Here is a 22,278-nt window from a genome sequence, read left to right as displayed (position 1 = left end):
GGCTCCGCCCGCCCGCCCGCGCGGCGCAGACAGAGGCGGGAGGCTGGCTGGTGCAGCGATGTTTAATGGTAACTCGTAGAAACCAAGCCCATGCACAAGTAGAAAGTGCTCGTGGAGCCGGCCGGGGGCCCCCGCCGCGCCGCCCTCCCCGCGGCGCCGTAAATAGACTCTTCACTCTGCTCTGTATGTTACAGTATGTACAGGCCCCTCCCCTCGGGGGCGGGGCGGCCCGGGACGGGGACGCGCGCCGGCATGCGGAGTCGGGCGGGGGCGCGCGGCGGGGGCGGGACCGAGGCGGATACATTCAGAGACGCGTCCAACAAATAAATAAGGCAAGTCGGGAGGGGGCCGGGGCGGGTGCAGGCAGCGGGGAAACGCGGAGCAGGGGCAGGCGGGGCTCCGGAGGTCGCGGCTGAAGATGCGGGGAGGTGGGGCGCGGGCCCGGGGGGGGGGTTGGAGGGGGGGGATGCCGAGAGACGGGGCGCGCCCCAGCGGGGCGGGGCGGGGCGGGGGCCCCGGGAGGGTTCCGGCCGCCGCTTAGCGGGACAGCGGCCGACGGGGGCTCCCCTCCCGCCGAGGGCCCGGCCTCGGTTAAGACTGCCAGAAGCGGCCCCCGGGGCGGTGAGGAAGGCGGCGCGGCGGTCAGGTGGCCAGTCCGGGCTGGGGGAGCCCTTCCAGCTCCTGGTTCTGCTTCAGTTCCCTCATCCTGCGGGGGAGATGGGGAGTGGGTCAGGACGCCGGCCGATGGGAACGGGGCGGGGGGCGGTGGAGGTGGCCGCGGGGAGCGGCCCGGGACGCGGGTACCTGTGCCGGCAGCGCCGCAGGAATCTCATGATCTTCCGGGCTGCCTGGTCCTGCTTCTTGGTGAGAAAGGAGCCCCTGCTGGAAGCAAGGAGCGATGAGCAGACGTGGCCCCCGCCGGCGCCCCCGCCCCCAGCCCCTGGACCCTGGCAGGGGAGGCAGGGGAAGGCGGGGAGGGGGTCCGCGGGCCGTACCTGGTGCGGGCGGGCAGGCTGCCTGCGGGCCGGCGGCGGTAGGAGCGGTAGTGCTGCTGGATGAGCACGGCCGCCCGGCGGCTCTGCTGAAACCGCTTCTGCTCATAGTAGCTCCGGAACTTGCTCTGGATCAGGATGGCCGCCTGGGTCATCTTCTTGTACAGCGCGAACTGCGGGGACGGGGAGCGGGGACGGGGGGTGAAGTCGAGGGACAGAGCCCCAGCGCCCTGAGGGTCGCCCCCAAGTTCGGCGGGTGCCGGTCTCCAATCCACACGCTGGTGGAGAGGCCGGCTCGTCAGGGACAAGCGCGCACCCAGACCTCATGCCTAATACCTTGAGCGCGATCCAGGTCAGCTTGTGGAGAGAGAAGGGGGTTAGGGCTCCCGCAGCGCTCTGGGCGCTCAGGGGTGGGGGCGAGCTTTCAGGGGAGAAAGGGCTCACCTGCTTGTACTTCCGGTAGCAGCGCTGGATCACTGCGGCCGCCACCTCCTGCTGCTCCTTCAGCCTCCGGCCCTGCGAGAACCAAGCCTCAGACTTCCAGCCTGGAGCCCACCGCGTCCCCTGACCTCGGGCTGCTGTGATTCATCCCGCGGGACCCCCGGCCTCTGACCTTGTACTTCCGGAAGGCCGTCTGGATGACTCGAGCCGCCTCGTACAGCTCCCGCTGCTCGTGATCCGACAGCGTTAGCAGGGCGAAGTCGCTCTCCATCTTGCCGCTGGCAGAAGCGGACAGAAACTCTGCCCAGGAAGGGGCGGGAGGGACGGCCAGGCGACCACGCTCGAAGGGCAGTTCGCTGCAGGGACAGGGAGAGGGGGTGTCCTGGGGCCCACCGTGAAGCGTGTCCAGCCACAGAGCCCGGAGGGGGACTTGAGAGCCCCTCAGCCGGTACCAGTCTCTTCCTCGGGGGCTGGGGCCCCGGGCCAGAACGGAGCGCTGGCTCCAGGGAAGGACCTCCCCGCTCCCTGCTCGCCCTGACGAATCTGGACGTGCTGTCCTGAGCTGGTCACCTGGGCGGGGCTGAGCTGGGGAAATGGTCCACGTTCTCCAGGTAGCTGGCCAGCCAGGACATGGTCTCGCTGAGCCCCAGGGCCCCTGTCCGCTCCCTCATTGGTGCTCCAGCCTCGGGCAGCCCCGTGAAGTCCTCCCGTTTAATCCGCTCTGGTGTGGCTTCAATGATCTGCTTGGCCAGTGAGATCATGTCCACCTGCACAGAGGAGAGGCTCGGTGAGTCGGGAGCAGTCCCAGCCGCCAGACATTCCTGCCCCGCCAAGGCCGTCACCGTCGTCCACTTGCTGTCTTGTCATTCCCCTCACCACCAGACAGGCCTCGGGGATGGCTGTCCCTGCTCCCCAGTCCTTCTCGGCCACTATTTACATATGCCTGCCAGGCTCCCACTTGAGTTCATGGCCCTGTGTTGAGACGGCGTGGAAGACGGGACGGGACGGACCTCCTCCGAACAGGGTTGCAGGAGTGGAACAAGGGAAGGACCGGCCCTTCCAGGCCAACTGCCCGCTGGCCCCCCTGCCTCATGCCAGCTGACCAGCGTGTGCTCCCCACAGGCTCGGCCGTGCCTGCAGCCCCCGGCCCCCTGAGCCCGGTGCCTGCCACCTACCGGACACCCTGCCAGATGGCTCTAGCTGTGAAGCCGGCGCATTGCCGACTTGAAGCATTTTGTGCTTCTGGTACTAGGTGCCCAGTTAGTCCGTTGGCCTCTCCAAGATGGGTACCTCCCCAGGTCTTAGCAGAGAAGTGCGCTGCTAGGCTCGAAGATTCGTTCCTCTGTTCACTCCCGTCTCAAGACTTGCTTCACTTTTGTCCTGTGCAAGCCTCGTCCCCACCCCAGATCTCTGCGAGACTCGCCAGCTTGTCAGCCTCTGCTCCACACGGCACCCGCTTCCCTCCGTCAGGCTGCTTCCCCCAAAACCTCATCTCTGCACGGACCAGCAGGTAACCTCTCAGCCCAGCTCCAGCTGAGGCTGTTCTCTAGAATTTTTGATCTCTGACACCTCATGACTTCTGAGTCACAAGGTCTGATGGGAGTTAAGCCAAGGGTTGCCTCGCCCGTCCCAAAATAAAGGTAAACGGCCCTTTCCTCCCAAACTGAAGCCAGACTCCGGTTCCGCTTCACGGGATGATCAGCGTCCGCTCAGTCTTGCCGCCCCCCCACCCCCCACCTCGTGCCATTTCTAGCCTTTACCGTCCGTGAGCACGAGCACGAGCACGAGCAGTATACCGGGATCACGTCCACGGCCAGCGGGCCGTCTGCTTCCTCAGGAGCAGTCCCCCCTTCGGTGGTTGGTGGGAGAGGAGGCGGTGAGGGTGCTGGCCTTTGGGGGTTGGTGGTTTCACAGTCCATGAGGAATAGGGGGGCCTCAGGGGCCCCAGTGGAGAGGTGGCCTGGGACGGCCTCTTCCATCGGAATCTCTGAGGCCGGCAGAGGAGCGGGGGGAGGACTACCGTCCGGGGCGCTCGAATAAGCTGACGTGACAGAGAACGTGCCATCCGACAGCTCCGAGGGTGACGAGACCCCACTCAGCCCTGCAAGGACAGGGGAGAGGCAAGGGCAGCAGGAGCTCCATGACCCCTCCCAGATCGTTCTTCCCACCCCCCCCTCCTCTTCCCTGCTCCTCCTCTCGCTCTCCCACCCGCAGCCTCTTAGATCGGGGGCGACCCTCACCGGTGTCCGGGCTGGAGGAGGGGGGCGACGGGGCAAGTGGGGGCTCCAGCGGAGCTTCCTGTCTCTGCAGCCCTTCCAGGCAGCGGGCGAGGCGCACGTGGCCCCGGGACCGTGCCACGGACAGGGGCAGCCGGCCCAGTGAGTCGGGAATGCTCAGCGCCTGTCTGTTCCAGCGGAAGAGGAGCACGGCGGCTTCCAGGTGCCCCAGGGCACAGGCCCACATCTGAGGGTGGGGAGCGTGGACGTGAGGCCCGGGGCCCTTCCTCCCCACCTCCACCGGCTCCTCCCCGGCGCCCCTCGACACTTTCCCACGGCCACGCGCCTGGCCCGCGCGGTCCCGCCCACGCTCACCAGAGGGGTGCAGGAGAAGTGGTCCACGTTGAGCGGGTCAGCCTCTTGCTCTAAGTCCAGGCTCCCTGTCCCCACGCTCCTGGAGGGTTTGGGACAGGGACACGAGCCCAGTCGGTAAAAGCGGGCAAAGCAGGCGCATCAGGATCAAAGGAACGGGGGAGGAGGGCAGGCTGTCCAGAGGCACCGGGGTCGGTGCAGCAAGACGGTCAGAGACGCGTAACGTGAGGGGCTGAGAGTCTGTCACGAGTGCAGATCCTTCCCTCTTGGCGGGGCTCCGGGTCCTCTGGTCCCTCCTCCGTCCCCTGGTACTTCTGCCCCAGTCCCCCTGCCCGCTGCCCTGCTCACCGCCACTGGCTCAGGGTCTCGATGAGGCGGGCGTAGCCCTGGGCGGCAGCCAGGTGCAGGAGGCTCATGCCCCGGAAGGGGCTTCCGTGGGCCAGACGCTCAGGACCCCTCCAGGTGGAGCGAGGGATCATGCTCTCTACCAAGACCACCACACGGGCCTCGAACCCGGGTCCCTGGCCTTCGTCCTGCGGTACAGATACCCCTGTGCCGGGACCCGAGCGTCTGGTCCCCTGGCTCAGGATGGCCCTGGCCACCCCACCCCTGTCCTCTCCGCTTCCCGTCCTGCCCTCCCCACACCTCCCGCACCAGCGGCTTTCCTGCCACCCAGAGCTCTCTGGGCCATCCGTGTCCCTGGCTTGGGGTCCTGGATGTCCCCCACCCCCAGTTAGCTTCCTCCCCCGCAGACGGCTTCTCCCTCTCGGAGCCCAGAGTCCTCTCCCCGTCTGCTTCCTCGGAGACCCGGGCCCCTGCTCTCCTGGCCCCCTCCCCCCACCCTCTTCAGATCAGAAATAGTCTGAAGCCCGTCGTGCCAAGAGGGTGCCCGGAATAGCCACTCCCGCCCCGCGGTGGAGCCCGAGTGGGGTGACGTCAGGGAGGAGGAAGCCGGGGACGGGAGAGCCACACGCGAGAGCCATCTCCTCCGGGAAGACCCTCCCGAGCTCCCTCGTCACACGGGTACCTGAACCGGAGGCGCGGCAGGACTGCGGCAGGGAGCCCGCCCGGCCGCCGCCAGGTCGGCCATCCGTTTCTCCATCTGCTCCAGCCGCTCTAGGATGGACATCCGGAACTGGTCGTCTGAGGGGCGAGAGGCGCGGGACGAGGCTGAGCGGGGGGCGGGGTCCGGGCGACGCCCCGAACGCAACTGGGCCTGTCCCAGGCGCTGGGGGTGAAGAGGCAGACTCCCGTCCTTTCCTCGCCCCCGGGACAGCGGCCCCTCTGCCCCACCCTCCCCGCCCCCAATACGCTCCATCAGGACGCGGGGCCTTACACTGGGGCTTTTAACGCTACCCGCTGACCGGGGACCAGAACTGCGTCCTTTGAGACACAGACACGGTGGGAACTCCCAAACAGCCTGCGGCCCCAAGCTGGCCCAGATCTCACTCACACACACACACCCCCCCCCCCCCCCAGCCTTCTAGACGCACTGTTCCGTCAGCTCTCCTTGCCCCAGATGCTACCTCTGTCCCCCATGCTGGGGCTGAAGGACACCGGGCCCCTCTTCTCTGTTATCCACTGCCCAGAGAGCTCAAGGGCTGTGATTTAAAAAGCACCACCCCCTCCTCCCAGTCCCCCGGCAGCTGTCCACAGAGAGGGTGGCAGGGCTGGAAGGTGACAGAGACGGACGGCCACGTCCATTCCTCTTCTTCCTCCCCCACCCTGTGCACAAAGCACACGCGCGCGCGCGCGCACACCCCAAGCTATATCTGTCCCCTCCTGAGATCACACAAGGACAAGGAGGGGAGGCGGGAGGGGATCGGGGCCGTGGGAAAACATGCACGGAGACACGGTGGAGGTTGAGGAGGTCCCACTTGAGATGCCAGGACAGAAGGGGGACTAAGGAAGAGGTGATGGGGGTGGGGAGTGGAGAATGAACAGAAAGACAAGGGAGGGGGCAGGAGGGTAAACCGGGTGAAGGAGAGGAGAGGAAGGGCGGGAGAGCGGAGGGGTGCACCGAGCAAGCAAGAGGAAGGGAAGAAGAGGGGCAAGTCAGGACACTAGTCCAAGGAGCAGGGGGAGGGTGGAGGCCCACAGGAGAGCCAGGAACACATAGGCCTGGAGCAGCCACGGCGGAACTCATGAGCAGGCCAGGCTGGGGGGGGACCGCCCCCAAGAGTGAGGCAGATGGGGGCTGGGGGGCAAGGGCGCTGAGGGAAGGAAGTCCGGGTGGGGGGAGAGGGGCACCTGCAGGACCAGGAGAAGCAGGTGCCACAGGGAAACAGCTGGAAGCCACAGGAGGGATAACCCGTAAGGAACACACGTGGGTCTAGACTTGATACACATATGCGTGAGCATGTGCGCCTCTGTCCATGCAAGAAAGTACATTAAAGGCGAATGTCACCAAGTGATAACGTTATAAGCCGTTTTCATTTTCTACCGCATGCTTTTCTGTTATTCCTAACTTTCTTACAGCAACCACCTATCTTCATAACTAGAGAGAAAATTAAGGAAGGAAATTAAATACACATACAGATACATACATACGCTTGTGGACACCCCACATGCACTGCCCTACACCCTGTCCCTGCTCCCGCCTCTTGGCCTTGCCTGCCTAGAGCCCATCTTTGGGACAGAGGACAGGCCAAGAGCTGGGACAGAGACGGCTCCGAGGTTTCCGGAGAAGAGGAGACGGGGGGGGGGGGGGGGGGGCAATGGCTGCTGCATTTAGAGATGACCAATGAAGCAGGGGTTGGGAAAAGGGGGGTAAACTGGGGGCTGGGCGGTGGCCACCGGAGTCCTGAGGGGTTTGGAGCATGTCCTCAAAGGCTGTGGGGCCTGCCAAGGGGTCAGAGGGCTAAGTACTCACCGTCCAGTGACAACCAGTCAAGTTGAGTACTAGGCAGTGACAGGAATCGGCGGGCTCGATACTCAAAGAGCACAGAGGCGGAAAGGGGCCCCTCCCGCCCCGCCACCTGCAAAGACACCAGCCCCACCTCATGGGCTGGGGAGGGCAGGGTCAGCAAGATGGGCTCTCTCCCTGGTTCCTTCTCTGGCCCCCCACGTGAAGGCCACACATGATCATTTCATAGCCGGCTCCCCTCCACCCTTGCTTAAGTGGCCTTGGTCCTGATGGGGAAGGGACTCCACTCCGTTCATTCAGGAACTTAAAACCTCCTATGGGCCAGAGACACCTGGGACTGCGGACTCTGCAGTGAAGATGCTTCTTATTCGGCACCAAGGCCTGGAAGCTGAGGGTCAGGAGACACCTACGCTTATAAAGAAGTTTGATCCCCCAAGGTCAGAGTCCAGAGGTCGTGAGCCCATGCTGAGGCTAGCGGAAAAGATGTAACTGCTCACCAGCAGTGTCTAGTGAGAGCTGTGTCCCAGGCTCTCCGCATCTCTGTGGCCTCGAGAACGACACCACCAGGCCGGGGTCCCAAGACTAGAGGCCAAAAGCATCCCTGATCCCAGCTTCTCTGATCTCTCTTTTCCTTCCATGCAATGCTGAACCAGGCCGTTGCGGGGGGGGGGGGGGGGGGGGGGAGGGGGGACACTCACAGATGGCAAACCTGTTATCCTGTCACTCTGGTGGCCCTTGAGGTCCCAGTAACGCTGACTGTTGGGTGCACGGTAAGGAGGCAAGGTGGTGGCAGACGGACCACCTCAGTGGAGAGGTTCTGTGTCTGTACCGCCCAGTGGGGGAGCGCTAAGCCACGTGCGGCTACTGAACACTCAATGTGGTTCGCGAGAGGCAGGAGCCGAATTTTATATTTTATTTCATTTTAATTAATCTCAGGCACATGTGGCTGATGGCTACCATACCGGACAGCCCAGATCTAGAAGGCAATGTCCTTCGGTCCAGGACAGGTTGGAGGAGACCAACATGTCTCCCTTCTCATGCTCCCTGGATTGGAACCAAAGACTGACTCTAACCAAGCCAGAGGGCCTGGATGGACACTGGAAACCCGTCAGGGCAGATGCCTGCCCCTACAGGAGGGGCGGCCACGGACCCAAGAAAGGAGCGGACCTGTCCGAGGTCACCAGTGAGCCGAGGACTAGATTCCTTAGACCAGAGCCTAGACCTTCTGACACATAAGCCTGGGGAACATCTGCCCATCACGGGGACACAGGACTCAGGCTCAAGATCCGACAGAGTCGTTCCCAGCACTTCCTGGAAGCTAACCGCCCAGGTGCTATCCTGCCGTCCCCAGTCCCCGTGCCATCCCTGGTCCCCATACCAGGACAGTAGCAGCGCAAGACGCCAGGCTGGACGAGTGAGCCTGGCACCGCGATGTGATCAAAGACACAGGAGTAATGCTCGGCGGCCTCAGTCCAGGGACCTGTGATGAGCACCTTGACCCCACCCTGCAGAGAGAAGGCCGGGCGCCGTGTGACCGGAACCCTGTGGGGTGCTCACTCGGGCACCAGTGCTGCAGGGCGGGGCCCTGTGCTAGATTCCGGGTACACGGACTGGGCGGGCTGCAGTGGGGTGAGGTCAGCTAGCCTGTCCCTCCTCCCGACGCTCCTGCCCAGATTGGGGAACCCACTGCTTCCCTTGCCTGAGGCTCCCACGGTCCTTCCCCTCTGTGGGGCAGCTGAGAGCGAGCGGGACTTCTCCACTGCCGAAGGCAGACTCTGCCATCACACCCCGTCATGTTCTCTCCAGGCCGGGCCGCCCTAGTGCCCTGCCTGTGACACAGTCACCGAGAGGACAAAGTTCCCCAGGCACCTTGGGGACCCACACCACGCCACCTGGCCCGCAGAGGGGAGAAGGCAGGAGGGAGGGCTAACTAGGGAGACAGCGAAAATAGGGTGGGACGACAAGTGAGCGGTCACACAAACCAAGGGAAACCAAGTGGCGGCGTGGGTAGGAAAAATAGGGGAGCGAGGCCTGAGGCTCACCTCCGGGTAGGACCACTCTGGGGAGAAGTCCGTGATGCTGCTAAGAGCAGGAGAGAGCGGGGCGGCTGGGGCAGGGGCGCCTGGAGCCTCGTCGCTGATGAGCTCTCCCATGAGGTCAGGGAATGACGAGAGACCGAAGGGCTCCAGTTCGCTGGCCCCAGCAGCTCCTCCAAACAAGGCCTCCCCTCTGCCTCCCCTGCCTGCTGGCTCCAAGGGGGCAGGTGAAGGTGGGGGCGAAGGAGGGGGTGAAGGTGCGGGTGGGGCAGCCCCCTGGGCCTTGAGCTCCTCCCCGCTACCGTCATCTTGAATAAAGAAACGGTTTCCTCTTCTCCCACCTGCTCCTGGCGGTGGAGGGGGACCCCGAGCAGCCGCCTGGGGCTCCAGGGCAGCAGCGGGTTCTAGGGCAGGGCAGGGGGTGTGGGCGGCCTCTGCCTCGGGGAAGTCCGGGCTCACCCCCTGGCCCCCTCCATATGTCTGGCCCCTCTGGGGGCTGTTGAGAAAACGATCGGGGTCGAAAGCAGGGCTGGGAGGAGCTGGTGGGGCAGGGGGCTCAGATCCTACAACCACAGCCAAGCTCACGGAAGGCCTGGGGTCAGCCTGGGGGGCCAAGTGCCTGGTGGGCGTCAAGCCCCCAGTGCGCTGCTCCAGTCCCGTCAGGAGGAGGATTGCAGTGCCTCCTCTGGATGACGCCCCTCGAGAGGTGGGTGGGCTAGGTCTGATCTCTAGGGGTTCCGCAAAGCCTGAGGAAGAGGAGGAAGAGGAGGAGGAAGAAGAAGGGGAAGTATGTGCCTTGGGGAGCTCTGGGGGAAGAGGGGCGATCAGCGGAGGAGGCTCAGGGGGGTGGGGGTGGGAGACAGAGGTCAGGGTTAAAGCTCGGGGCTCCACTTTGGGAGAGATGATGCGGTGTTTCGTGCTGCTGCATTTGTGGGTGAGGCTCCCGGAACCTGCAGCGGAAAAGGGTGGGAGGAGAAAAGGAAAAGGACACTTCATTCTCCACCTTCCCTTACCGGCAGCCTCCAGGCGTTTCCTCGCCCTTTGCGGGTGTACGAGATGTAATACCGACTGTGGCCACTGGGAGGCAGAAGCGGTGCCCCTTCTCCCCGAGTTAACAGGACTGCAGGAGCCCGCAGAAGAGTAGCCGAGAGAGACCCGTAAAGGCACAGAAACAGGACAAGAGAACAGAACCGAGGCGGTACCGCCTAGGTGTCAACCGCCGGGCTGGGGTGGCCCAGAGTTGCTAAGAGTAGGAGACCGAGAAGGAGCCAGGGCTGCTGGAACTCCGGGGAAAGGAGCCCGTGTGCAGCCAGCCGGGAGGGCCTCTGCTCCTGCGGCCCAGCTTTCCGGGACGTGCAAAAGACACGCAAATCCGCATGCAAATCCTGGCGGGCCGGGGGAGCCCTCGGCCAGAGGAGGCGCGGCGTGGCCGGGTTGGCGGGGGGGAGCTCCGGGGCCAGGGGTCACCAACCGAGGCCTCCACTGCAGAGGCAGGCGTGGGTTCGGGGTGCGGGCTTGGTCGGGTGGCTGTCCAGGATCTGCTGCACCAGCCGCTCCACGGAGAACTCCTCGGTGCCGTTCCCACAGCTCCACTTGATGCCGTGAACTGTGGGGGTGGGGTGGGGCGCGGGGAGGGGGTGCCATGGGGCTCGCACACCGTCCCCACAGCGCCCCGCCGGCTTCTCCAAGCGCCTGACACGCTCCGAGGCTTCTGGCCAGCTGCCTCAAAGCAGCTCCCAGATGTCCCTCAGCCCCCTCTCTCCGCGTTCCCGGACCTCAGGACACGGCGGGAGTCCGGGTGGCCCCTCGGAAAAGCACCCTCCCGGGCTCCCGGGGCTTCTGGGTGCGGAGGCCCTCGTCCGCACGCCCCCAGCAGCCCCCAGCGGCGCCGCCCTAGCCCCCCGCGGGCCTTACACATGGGCTTCAGCTGCCCCAGCAGCTCCTCCCGGGGCCACTTCAGCCACTCGCGACGGTCGCCGCTGATGGAGCAAAACATGGGGCCGCAGCCCTTTCCGCAGTCCTCCAGGGCTGGGACGTTCAGGTAGTGCACAAGCACGATGTCAGGGTTCTGGGAGCCCAAGGCAGACACACAGCGCCATGGGGTCCACGGGGGGCTCGGCTTCCTCGTCCTGGCCTTCTTCCCGCGCGCCCCCGGCCTCACCGCCCCCCCCCTCCCCCGCCGACGTGGGACTTTCTCCACCCCCTACCCCCCTTCTTCCCAGCCCCCAGCTCCCCGAGCCCCGCGGCCTCACCTGGAGCAGCCAGTAACAGCGCCGATGGAATGTGGGCACGATGGAAGAGTGAACGTAGCAGCCATAGAGACACTGCCAGGAGACAGGCTGCGGTGGGGGGAGGGCTAGTCTGCTCCCCGACTCCTCCTCTGTTCAGCCCCTTTGCAGGAATCCCAACCTTTCCAGCAGCTCCTCTTTCCCCAGCCACCCCCGCCCCCTGCCCCGGGGGGGGGGGGGGGGGGAGGGGGCTCCCCATGCGCCTTCCCGGTCCTAGCACCCAGACAAGGCCCAGACTGGAGGCGGGGGAGGGGCCGTCTGGAGACGGGGAGGCAGGGCGAGAGCACAGCCCGGCAGAGGAGCCGCCGTGACTGGTGCTCGGGGCTTCAGGACACAGGCCCCCGAGGGACTCCAGGAGAGGCGAGGGGCGTGGGCGCCGATGCCCTCCCAGGAGCCTAATCCCGGGGAGCTGGTCGGGGAGGGGGCCGTGGCACGCGAGTGAGAAGGGCAGGGTGGCAGGAGGGAGGGGGACGCAGGTCACCGGGCCCCCCGGCATGGCTGGGACCGGGCCGAGGACGGATGGCTGGCACCCGGCTCACCTCCATGCCCTGGACTTTCAGCTTCATGTGGTCCTCGCGGGTGGTCTTCCCGTCCTTGCGCTTCTTCCAGAGGTAACCATCCTTCCGGTACTTTACCTTCTTGCGGTTGTAGAGGATAATGGAGCCGTTCTGAGGCCTGGGAAGGGAAGGGTTGGCCCTGCGTTCCGGAAACAGGATCTGGGACCCCCTGCCACGCCCCACCTCACAAAGCTCACCTTGTCTTTGGGGCACAGGACAGCCACTCGTCATGCTTCTCAAAGGTGATCAAATAGGACGCAATCTCCTGTAGGACAGGGGGCGCTCAGGTGGGTGTCCCCTTCGCAGAGTCTCAGCCTGGCCTCCCACTCCTGGCCCTCGGCCCCACTCCCTCCTGAGTTCCGGCGGCCAGGGCGGGCTGGCGCCCGCGTCTGCTCCCAGCCAGGACCACCACCTCCCGAGAATCCCGGGTTTCATCTCAGACGAGAGTCTAACCTCTCCTTCCCTCCTCTCGATGGGGGCCTTGACCTTGGGGTCAAGTCTGATGTCTTCATCATCAACTCTTCATGCTGCCCTGTTACTTCGCTTTTTCTAAAACCCATCTTTGTGTCTTCTCCTGACTCGAGAAACCTAAATGGCTCGACACGGCCAGGAATTCTGGATTCCTCAGCCCGGCTCCAAGGTTCTCTCGGACCAGGAATCAAGTCACTGCTCTCCCTGTTTACCTATATTCCATCTACCACTCCTACCAGGCCGGTCCATCGACTCTCCTCTGAACGTGCCCTGAGCAGTCAGCTCCCGCGTGTCAGTATCCTATAGGCCAGACGTGCCTTGATATCCTAGCCACCCCATAGGCCAAATCCCTTCCCACCTCTCCGAAAAGCCCTGCTCGCTGCCCTTAGCTTCCCCACACTTTTAACATCACCACCCACGTACGTTTTTGCCGATAATCCTCGTTTAGTGAATTAAGTCAGTGATGATCAAGCAGCACAACGTATCGTGTGTGCGGAGTACAGAAGGGGTGTAACACGAGGGCCGTGCCTCCAGAAAGAGCCAACACCGGTGGTGGTTTTATTAACAGCAGAGGCTCTATGGTCAAATAGACCCCACAAGGTAGACCAGTTGCCTCGTCTATAGCACAGGGATGACAGTGTCTGCCCCACAGGGTCATTCAAGGACTGGATGAGATAACACAGGTCAGCACGGTACTAGGTTTGTAAGGAAGACTTTGTAGGTGGTAACTGTTATTTTTACCCAGGTGGATGTGCCCAGAAGCAAGCTCCTACGAGATACAGGTCTTTACACCTCCTCCGTGACCCGCAAAGAGCTTAGAGCAATATCGTGCAATGAGGAGCATGGACACAGGAAGACCCCCACTGGCCTTCCTCCAACCCACCAGGCCTTGCGAGGTCCTCCTCCCCCCAAGCTCCCTGGAGAACCTCATTTGTATTCCAGCGAAGCCGCTCTGGAGGCAGCAGCGGACAGCGAGGAAGACACTCCAGCAGCTTCTTGGGGAGAAAGATCTTCAGGTGGTGGCTGTTCTCTAGAGGGAAGCAGAAGAGAGGGCTTCTGTCAGGGCGGCCTCTGACACCTCTGTGACGGCCCAGGGCAAAAGGGCCGGATCCAAAGCCCTGGGAGCATCTGGAACCAGGACAAGGAGAGCAGGGATCCAAGAACCAAGGGTCACCACAGACTGTGTACTCACCAGCAACCTCGGTGGTGTCCTTGGTATTCATGTTGAGGGCTCCAGGGGGCAAGGTCACCCCCGGCCTGAGAGGCCGGGGGGAGGGGGAGTCTGTGCTGGGAAGGCAGAGAACAAGGTCACGGCAGAAGGCCCACATTGACCCAGGATGAGGAGAATAAGGCGGGAGAGGGCTGCGGAGCTGGGTCGCGGTACCCGGGAAAGATGAAGAGGCCAGGGGAAAGGGCTAGACTGAGATGGGAGAGTAGAGCAGAACCGAGCAGAGGGAGACTCCAGACCTCGTGCGAGGAACCAGCAGGAGTGGGGAGACACCCCCTCTCCGACAGAATCATCAGGAAGAGACAAATGGGGTGGGGGAGGGGAGAAGGCTGGAGGGGTGGCGCTTCAGAGGCCCCAGAGTGTGTGTGTGCGCGCGTGTGTGAGGGTGGGTCTTGTGGAGGCTGGGGCTACAGTGGGGTCAGGGCCTGGGGGTGGGACTCCGGGTACCTGGTCCTTGGAGGATGGTTTGGCAGACGAGAGCCTGGACACTGGGGGCAGGGCGGGAGATCTAAGTCCGCTGGAGAGCTAGGCCTTACAAGACACACCCTGAGTTCCTTCTCGATTTGATATTTGCAAGGGGAAGGGCATATCTGACGACTGATCCTAACCTACGCCCTCTCCTCTAGGTTGGTCAGGGCCTGGGAGGATCCATCCGGGCCAGGTACCCGGACCCCAGCTTCCCTCCCTCGGGACGACCCATCCTCCACTCTGAGGCCGACGGCCCTCCCCACCCCTCCCCCACCAGCTCTCTCCCCAAACGCCTCTGCCTGCCCCCGGCCTCCAGGCCCACCGTACCCCATCTACCACTCGGGCTCCAGCCTGAGCCCCCACCCTCCCGAGGGCACAGATGGAAGCGGGAGGATGCTCTCAGCGCGGGCTCGGGGCTGCGGGCTCCGCCAGGTGTCCGGGGCGGAGAGGGGAGGAGGTCGGTCCGCGCCGGGAGAGCTCCGGGCAGCCGGGTCTGGGTAAGGACTCCGCCCCAGGGCGCAGGTGCGCAGTCCGGGCCAGGCAGCCTGCCAGGGTGCGGAGCGGCCCCGGGCGGGGGTCCCCGGAGAAGCCCCGACGTGGGAGGGTCCGCCTCCCGCCCTCACGCAGGGGTGCCCCGGGGACGCCGCGGGACAGAGCCCGGCGGGCGCGGGGCGGCGGGGGCGCCGGGGCGGGGGCCGGGGCGCGGGGTCCGCCGCGGGGCCCTGCGCGGAGCGGCGCCCCCTGGCGCGGGAAGGAGGACGGGGGCCGGCGCGGGGGCGAGCCGGGCGGAGCGGCGTGCGGGCCCGGGAGCGGCGCCCCCTGGCGCGGGGGCGGAGAGGCGGGCGCGAGGCCCCGGCTCTTACCTCCCGGGGTCCCGCGGGTGACGGCGGCAGCGGCCATTCTCCCCCACACCGACCCCCCCCCCGGCGCCCGCTGACAGCGGCGTCCGACGTCACTGCGCACGGGGCGGGGCCTCGCAGTTAAGGGGACGTGGGGGGGGGGGGGGAGGCGGGGAAGCCCTGGCGGCGCGGGGCGCGGGGCGGGGGTCCGGCGGCCGGACTTGGGGGGCAGACTTCGGGGGTCCCGGGGGGCGGAAGTGCGGCCCGAGCCCGGGCCGAGAGAGCGGGGCGCGGGCCGCCCCGGGGCTGGAAGAGCGGGGCTCGGCGGGACTCTTCGAGTTCGGGGGGTCCAGCCCGACTTCATCTTAGCCGGGTCCTCGAGGTGACGCAGCCCTCCGTGCGCGCCAGCCTCGCCATCACTGCTCCACGAGCAGAAAGACACTTCGGGCTCAACGCGCTTGCTTTTTAATACCCGAGCAGAGCAAAGAACACAGTGCCAGCCAGCGCGGGCGGGCGGTTGGGGGCGGGGGGGGGGGCGATAGGCCGTGCGGAGCCCTGGGGGGTGGCTTGACACGGGCGGCCAAGGGGGCTGTTAGCGCCCAGTGCCGAGCGCGGGGAGGTCGCTGGGAGAGGCTGCGGAAGGGAAAGGCCTCGGCGTCACCAGGGGGAGGCTCCAGGTCTGCCGGCGAGCCTGCCCGGCCCCCCCCAACCAGGCAGCGCGCGGACACCTAGGGCCTGGGGGTTCCTCCTTACTCCGCAGGCTGCACCTCCATGCCCCAGGGGGAGCGGAGGCGGTTCCTGCCCGCTGGGACAGCGCTGTAGGAGGCCAGAGAGCCCAGTCGTCTGGGGACACCAGACCCCCCCCAGGCCCAGGGGGCTCCAGGGGGACCAGAGCAGCTGTAAGGATGAGAGAAGTTGGGAAAGGAACGGAAGAATGGGAAAGGAGGTCTCCCCAGGTGTCCTAGCGCCCCCGCCCCCATCGCCTCTCCCTGCCCGCGTTTGTGCGTCTCCAATCCAGCCACCCAAACGGGCCCTGGGCGTCCATCCCCGTCACCCTCCGGCACTCCGCCTAGCTCCTCCGGCCAGACCTGGGTCCTGCCAGTGGTGACAGGGTGGCCCTCCTCCTGTGGATAGGTAGCCCTCGCCTCTTCCAGACCCGGGTACTCGGTGGCGCTGGGGACTCTGCAGCCGGCAGTGGCAGGTGCCAGGGGCTCAGGTGCGGCCCCGGTGACGTCCCACTGAGCCTTCTTCAGTCTGTGGGGACCGGAGGCTTAGGAACGCGGCGCCTGAAGGCCAAGCTTTCTGCCTCTCCAGGCTTCACCTTTCTGCCCCGAAATACTTCCTGCTGGGACCCAGTGGTGTTACGGCTTCGCTCCCAACCCTCTGCGCCCTCCCCCCCCCCCCCCCAGTCCCTGCTGCCCTGGGCAGAAGCACCCTCAGTCCAGGGACTCAGAGGTGGCCTCTGGCTGCCCACTGTCCTCCAGCTCTGTGGACTGCTTTCCTGCCTCGGTGACCCAGTTTCCACCTTGTCCAGCTCCTGAGCTCAGCCTGCGTGCTCAGCTCCCTCCTCCCCTCCACACGGGGGACGTTCTGCACCAAGTCCGGGCCTTCTTCCCATACAGCCTCCACTTCCTTCAAAGCCCCCAACCCCTTCCTTAGTTCAGACCCTCCTGTCCCCAGACTCTGCCCAGATGTCCCTCCTTACTCATTGATGATTCTCTGTCGCCTCCTTAGGTCCTCCAGGTGATAAGTGACGGCCCTCACCTGGGCTGGGATGCCCGCAGGTCCCTGCTGCATTCCCGCCAAATGTGGCCTCCTTCTCTTTCTTCTGCAAAGCACCTCAGGGGGCGGGAGCCTCTCAAGGGGGTACGGGCCAGGCTGGGAGCAACCAGTGGCTCTCTGTGCCAGAGAATGGGGTGGGGGCAGGGGCTAGAGGGCAGAACTGGGTCTCTCAGGAGAACTTGGACTGAAGTAGGGAGTCAGAGGTCTTGGGGAGCCCAGATCGTGACAACACAGGTGTGATCTGGAAAACACGGTGACAGATGCATAGAAAGGAGGGTGCGTGGTCAGTGCACTGGTTGGGGGGCAGCAGGGAAGAGGTGACAAGGAGGGCTGAGGATAAGACGGTGGTGGGTGCGATTTTAACCCAAAAGTGCCTTAAAAGGGCAGAGTTTGTCCTACCGGCGAGGGAGGGATGTGCCATTCTTCCGTCCAGGTGGGGCTGTAAAGCACAAACGGGGAGCTACGTGCAGAGAGGACACCCCCATCCGTATTGTTTCTCTGACGGCCCGTCCCAACCACCTGTCTATCTGGCAGTAGTTGCCCCAGCGTCCGTCAGCCAGTGGGCCAGCTGTCCCCAGACTAGGGCTCACTGCCACAGGGCTTAGTTTAAAATTGTCCGGCCTTCCCTTCCCTGCTCCTTTGCTCTGTTTCTACCCACCTGGGCCTTTGGCTAAGGCTCTCCCAGAAGAGGTCTCCATACCGCTGGGGCATCAGCGTGAGGCTCTGGGAAGGCAGGCGGGGTGGTGCAGGTCGGCTGACCACCCTGGAGCACCTGAGGACAAGGTAGGCTCGGGTCTGGCTCATCCCTCACAGCACCTGCTCACTCCTGGGACTCAGTGGTCCCGTCTTTCCATGAGACCACACGGCTGTCCGGCCCCCCTCGGGCCATGTGCTCTCTTACCCATTTTAGCTGCGGAGACGGTGAGGGCTTTGAGACCGGAGCTGGGGCAAGGGCAGAGCCTGCCAATTGCTTGAGCCCCAGATCTCAAACGACCAGAGAGCCCATCACTGGGCTGTTAAAGAGGAGGGCCCCGGCTACTCAGGAGATGTGACAGCCAGGTTCCCTTTGGTCACCACAAGGACCCAGCAGAGCTGAACCTCCGTTCATTCCTGCTTTGTGTCCCTGTATCTCAGAGAGACTAATCTTCTAGGAAGCAGGGGTGTGCAGAGCTGGTGGTGAACAGTGCTCAGCACTTCCAGAGTCCCCAGACTGGATGCCGACTCCTCTCAGTGTCCTGGGGCTTGGCCTGGGCCCTTATCTCCTCATCTCCAGGCCTCCTTACCTGACCTCAGCCCAGCCCACGCCTGTAAATACCACCAATGTGCTCACGACTCCCAAATCCGTATCTGCAGCCCCGGCTTTTCCCCTGGACTCCAGACTTGCAAGTTCAACCACCCCCTCAACCTCTCCTCCAGAGCCCCCCCCGCTGCCTCACGGAAAGGCACCCCCAATGCCCAGTTGCTAAGGCCCAAAACCTGGTATGCCTCCGTTTCCCTCAATTTTCATGTCCAGTCCATCGGGAATTCGTGCCAGTTCTGCATCACAAATACACCTAGATTTGGGGCGCCCGGCAGGCTCAGTCAGAAGAGCATGTGACTCTTGATCTTGGGGTTGTGAGTTTGAGCCCCACGTTGGGTGCAGAGATCATTTAAAAATAAAATCTTAATGCATCAACGGGGATGGAACTGGAGTGTATTCCGCTACGTGAAATAAGTCCGTCAGAGAAAGACAGATATCATGATTTCCCTCGTGTGGAATTTAAGAAACACAACAGGTGAACATAGGGGAAGGGAAGGAAAAATAAAATAAAAACAGAGAGGGAGGCAAACCATAAGAGACTCTTAAATACAGAGAACAAACCGACGGTTGATGGGTGTGGGGAAAATGAATGATGGGCATTGAGGAGGGCACTTGTTGGGATGAGCACTGGGTGTCCTATGTGAGAGATAATCCCTGGGCTTTACTCCTGAAGCCAAGACCACAGTGTATATGACAAATTTGGAATTAAATTAAAAGAAACAATAAAAAGTAATTTTAAAAAATATGTGTATATATATAAATGTATATACCCTTCCTATATATACATGTATATACATATGCCTGAGACCACATGGCTGTCCAGGCCTCATGTATGTGCATGTATATATATATATACGCATACGTACGTACGTATGTATATATACATACGTACGTACGTATGCGTATATATATATATACATATTTGTTTACTTTGAAAAAAGATTTCACTTAAATTTGGGGCATCTGAATGGCTCAATCGGTTAAGCATCTGACTCAATTTCAGCTCAGATCATGATCTCATGGTTTGTGAGTTCGAGCCCTGCTTGGGATTCTTTCTCTCTGCTCCTCTACTGTGCTCACTCACTCTCTCTCTCTCAAAATAAATAAGCAAATAAATAAATAAGTAAATAAATAAATAAAAACTGTCTCAGTCAGTAGAGCTCTTGATCTCAGGGTCTTGAGTTCAAGTCCCACGTTGGTAGTGGAACTTACTTAAAACTAAACAATTTAAAGGGTGCCTGGGTGCTTCAGTTGGTTAAGCGTCGACTCCTGATTTCAGCTCAGCTCACCATCTTGCAGTTTGTGAGTTCAAGCCCCATGTCAGGGTCTGTGCTGACAGCATGGAGCCTGCTTGGGATTCTCTCTCTTTCTCTCTCTCTGCCCTTACCCCACTCATAAGCTCTCTCTCTCTCTCAAAATAAATATTAAAAAAAATTTACGGGCGCCAGGGTGGCTCAGTGGATTGGGTGCCCGACTTCGGCTCAGGTCATGATCTCACGATCTGTGAGTTCGAGCCCCTGAGTCGGGCTGTGTGCTGACAGCTCGGAGCCTGGAGCCTGCTTCAGATTCTGTGTCTCCCTCTCTCTCTTGCAAAAAATGAATGATATAACATTAAAATTGCTTTTTAATTTTTAAAGTTTCATTTAAATTAGAAAAAATAAAAAATCTAATATACCCTATTTGACCACTCGTCACCATTTCCACCTCCACCACCATATTCCAGCACGTCTTTCCCTGCCTGGCCTATTCAATGGACTCCTCCTCCTCTCCCTGCTTCCCCATTCTAATCCCCTAGTAATCTATTCTGCCCAGAGCAGTGTGAGTAATCTTTTAAAAGTGGTCCTCTGAAATAACATACACTTTGAGATCTACTTCAAAATAATCTGAGGAGGAGGAGGCTGGATGGCTATACAGATAAAATTATATTCAATGTAATTATAATTACTGACCAGACTGAAAAGGGTACACTGGCCTCGTGATGATTGTTTTTTCTAACCTCTGTATCTATTTGAAAATTTGCATGATAAAAAAGTCGAAGAGGGGCACCTGGCTGGCTCAGGTGGGGGAGCGTGCGATGCTTGATCTCAGGGCCGTGAGTTCAAGCCCCATGTTAGGTGTAGAGCTTACGTAAATGGATTTTTAAAAAGTTGGACGGGGTGCCTGGGTGGATCAGTTGGTTAAGCATCCAAGTCTTGATCTCTGCTGAGGTCATGATCTCATGGTCATGGGATCGAGTCCCGCACTGGGCTCTGTGCTGACAGCTGGTGCCTGCTTGGGATGCTCTCTCTCCCTCTCTCTCTCTCTGCCCCTTCCCCACATTCTCTTCTCTCTCAGAAATAAATACATAGGGGCGCCTGGGTGGCTCAGTCAGTTGGGCGTCCGACTTCAGCTCAGGTCATGATTTCATGGTTTGTAGGTTCAAGCCCCGCGTCGGGCTCCGTGCTGACAGCTCAGAGCCTGGAGCCTGCGTGGGATTCTGCGTCTCCCTCTCTCTCTGCCCCTCCCCTGCTCCCACTCTGTCGCAAAAATAAACATTAAACATTTTAAATAAAAAATAAACTTAGAAAAAGTCTACTTGTCATTTCCCTGCTTAAAACCTTCCAGTGATTTCTACTGTCCTCAGGCCTCTTTTTCAATGGCCTATGAGGTCCTATATGAGCTGGCCTCTGCCTGACCGTCTGACTTGCTGTCTACTCTTCCCTTGATCACGAAGTTTCAGGGACACTGGCCTGCTTCCTGGTTGCAGATGATACCAAACTGCTTTCTTTCTTGCGGCTTCCCCCCCAACCCCTCACCCCTACTATTCCTTCTTCTCCCTTCCCCCCGCCCCCACCCCGGGGCTATTATCAGACTGGTTGCTTCTCATTTTTCAGATTTCAATTCAAACTCACCCTCCCACAATCACCCTATCTAAACTCGTGTCTCCAAGACACTCTGTTTCCTGTTATGTCCTCTTCCTATCTTATTTTTTTCATGATACTTATCGCTAATTGAAATTATGTTCATGTTCAGACGTTCTGTCTCCTTGCTCGGGAACCGCAGATCAAAACCCCTGGTCTTTCTAGCTGCTGAATCCCTGGTGCTTAATACAGTGCTGAGTTTAAAGAGAAAAAAAAAAAAAAAGCTTAAAAAACTAAAAAAAAAAAAAAAGTGGGGTGCGCCTGGGTGGCTCAGTCGGTTAAGTGTCCGACTTCGGCTCAGGTCATGATCTCAAGGGTTCCTGAGTTCAAGCCCCGCGTCGGGCTCTGTGCTGACAGCTCGGAGCCTGGAGCCTGCTTCGGATTCTGTGTCTCCCTGTCTCTGCCCCTCCCCCACTCACGATGTCTGTCTGTCTCTCCCTTGCTCTGAAAAATAAACATTTAAAAATCAAAAAAACAAAAACAAAAAACCGTTTGTTGAACAAGTTCACAAATCCTTGATCCCCCGAGACGGGCCATTGAGCCTCCCATTCCTCCTTTGCGATCGACTCTCCGGGAAGAAGCCAGGCGTCTCCACCCCATCCCCGCCGGGTGGGGAGGACTCACTTGGCGAAGGGGATGAGGTCGTCTGCACCGTCCTCTCCCTGCACCACTGGCCTGGGCTGGGCGGCTGGACCGAGTCTCCTCATTGGCGCTGGGAGGATACAGGAGGATGAATCACTCACTCGTGCAACAGGGACGAGACCAGCCGAAGATGCAGAGACGGCAAAGGGGCCGCGTGGGTCCGGGAAACGGAGAGAGAGAGCGCGCTTCGGGGGTTTTTCCTAAGGGCCGGACGTTTCTAGGAGGCGAACGCACGCGCGTACGGGCTAAAGGCGGTGAGCGCGGGGAAGGCGGGCGCGGCCGAAGACCGGGGAGATTCCTTCTGTGCGCACTAAGTGGGACGGAGACACGGCAACGTGGAACGAGGGCGGGCAGGGGGAGACCACGGACGGGGCACAGGCGTCTGGGGGTCTGGGCGGGGGCACGCAGGGAAATCGGGTACGAGGGGGTTCATGGACGCCACGTGGGGACGGAGCGGTCGCTTGGCGCAGCTGGGGGGGGGTGTCCACGGGGAAGGAGGGCGAGCCGACGATCAGGGGCGGCCGCCGATGACCTGCCGGCCGCTCGGGCCGCGCAGACAGAGCGAGCAAGGCTGCGTGATGAGGCAGGAGAGCCGGCAGGGGTCCGAACGGGGCGTCCGGGGCCAACGCGGGGAGGGGCGCGCTCAGGGGGGGGTCTAAGCGGGGCCGTCGCTCTCCCGGGCGGGGTGCAGCTCAAGGAAGCCACACGGTACTCAACAGCGGACCGGGAGGGAGCCCGGGGGTGGGGGGTGGGGGTAAGGGGGCGGGTCTGGCCCCGGGGCGGGGTCCCCTGGCCGGTGGGCCGGGTCGCAGGGGGCCACCCAGGCCTCAGAGGGCGGAAGGGGGCGGGCCCGTTGGGGGAGGGGGGAACCCTGGCAGGT

The 22,278-nt window shown here is 62.1% G+C and overlaps 2 protein-coding genes across 8 annotated transcripts; both read right to left on the bottom strand.

Annotated features, from left to right (window-relative positions):
- Positions 1-497: 497 nt before the first annotated feature.
- On the bottom strand, positions 498-14,871 carry CAMTA2 (calmodulin binding transcription activator 2). 7 transcript variants are annotated; one of them, XM_042965885.1, is made up of 22 exons: positions 14,799-14,871; positions 13,432-13,526; positions 13,166-13,269; positions 11,966-12,033; positions 11,751-11,886; positions 11,176-11,262; positions 10,838-10,991; positions 10,395-10,529; positions 8,930-9,873; positions 8,266-8,392; positions 6,894-7,028; positions 5,049-5,164; positions 4,370-4,554; positions 4,025-4,103; positions 3,674-3,896; positions 3,230-3,534; positions 2,004-2,200; positions 1,606-1,789; positions 1,437-1,508; positions 996-1,165; positions 805-882; positions 498-706 (listed from the first exon to the last, which is right to left on the bottom strand). In XM_042965885.1, exons 2-22 carry the CDS (start codon positions 13,460-13,462, stop codon positions 643-645), a joined length of 3,594 nt encoding a protein of 1,197 aa, XP_042821819.1. In that variant the 5' UTR covers positions 13,463-13,526; positions 14,799-14,871; the 3' UTR covers positions 498-642. The 7 variants fall into 7 exon arrangements, with proteins under 7 accessions (XP_042821819.1, XP_042821818.1, XP_042821820.1 ...); XM_042965884.1 differs by lacking the exon at positions 14,799-14,871 and adding an exon at positions 14,263-14,496; XM_042965886.1 differs by lacking the exon at positions 14,799-14,871 and adding an exon at positions 13,915-14,067.
- Positions 14,872-15,326: 455 nt separating this feature from the next.
- Positions 15,327-22,087, bottom strand: INCA1 (inhibitor of CDK, cyclin A1 interacting protein 1). The gene is given in 8 exon segments (XM_042966422.1): positions 15,327-15,407; positions 15,503-15,640; positions 15,642-15,671; positions 15,863-16,028; positions 16,480-16,673; positions 16,956-16,995; positions 17,215-17,328; positions 21,381-22,087. Coding segments are annotated over 7 exon segments (744 nt in total). The 5' UTR covers positions 21,464-22,087; the 3' UTR covers positions 15,327-15,407; positions 15,503-15,523.
- Positions 22,088-22,278: the final 191 nt, after the last annotated feature.

This window comes from Panthera tigris, chromosome E1 (assembly GCF_018350195.1).
Source record: "Panthera tigris isolate Pti1 chromosome E1, P.tigris_Pti1_mat1.1, whole genome shotgun sequence".
Lineage (NCBI taxonomy): Eukaryota > Metazoa > Chordata > Mammalia > Carnivora > Felidae > Panthera > Panthera tigris.
This window is presented reverse-complemented; position numbering and strand designations above follow the sequence as displayed.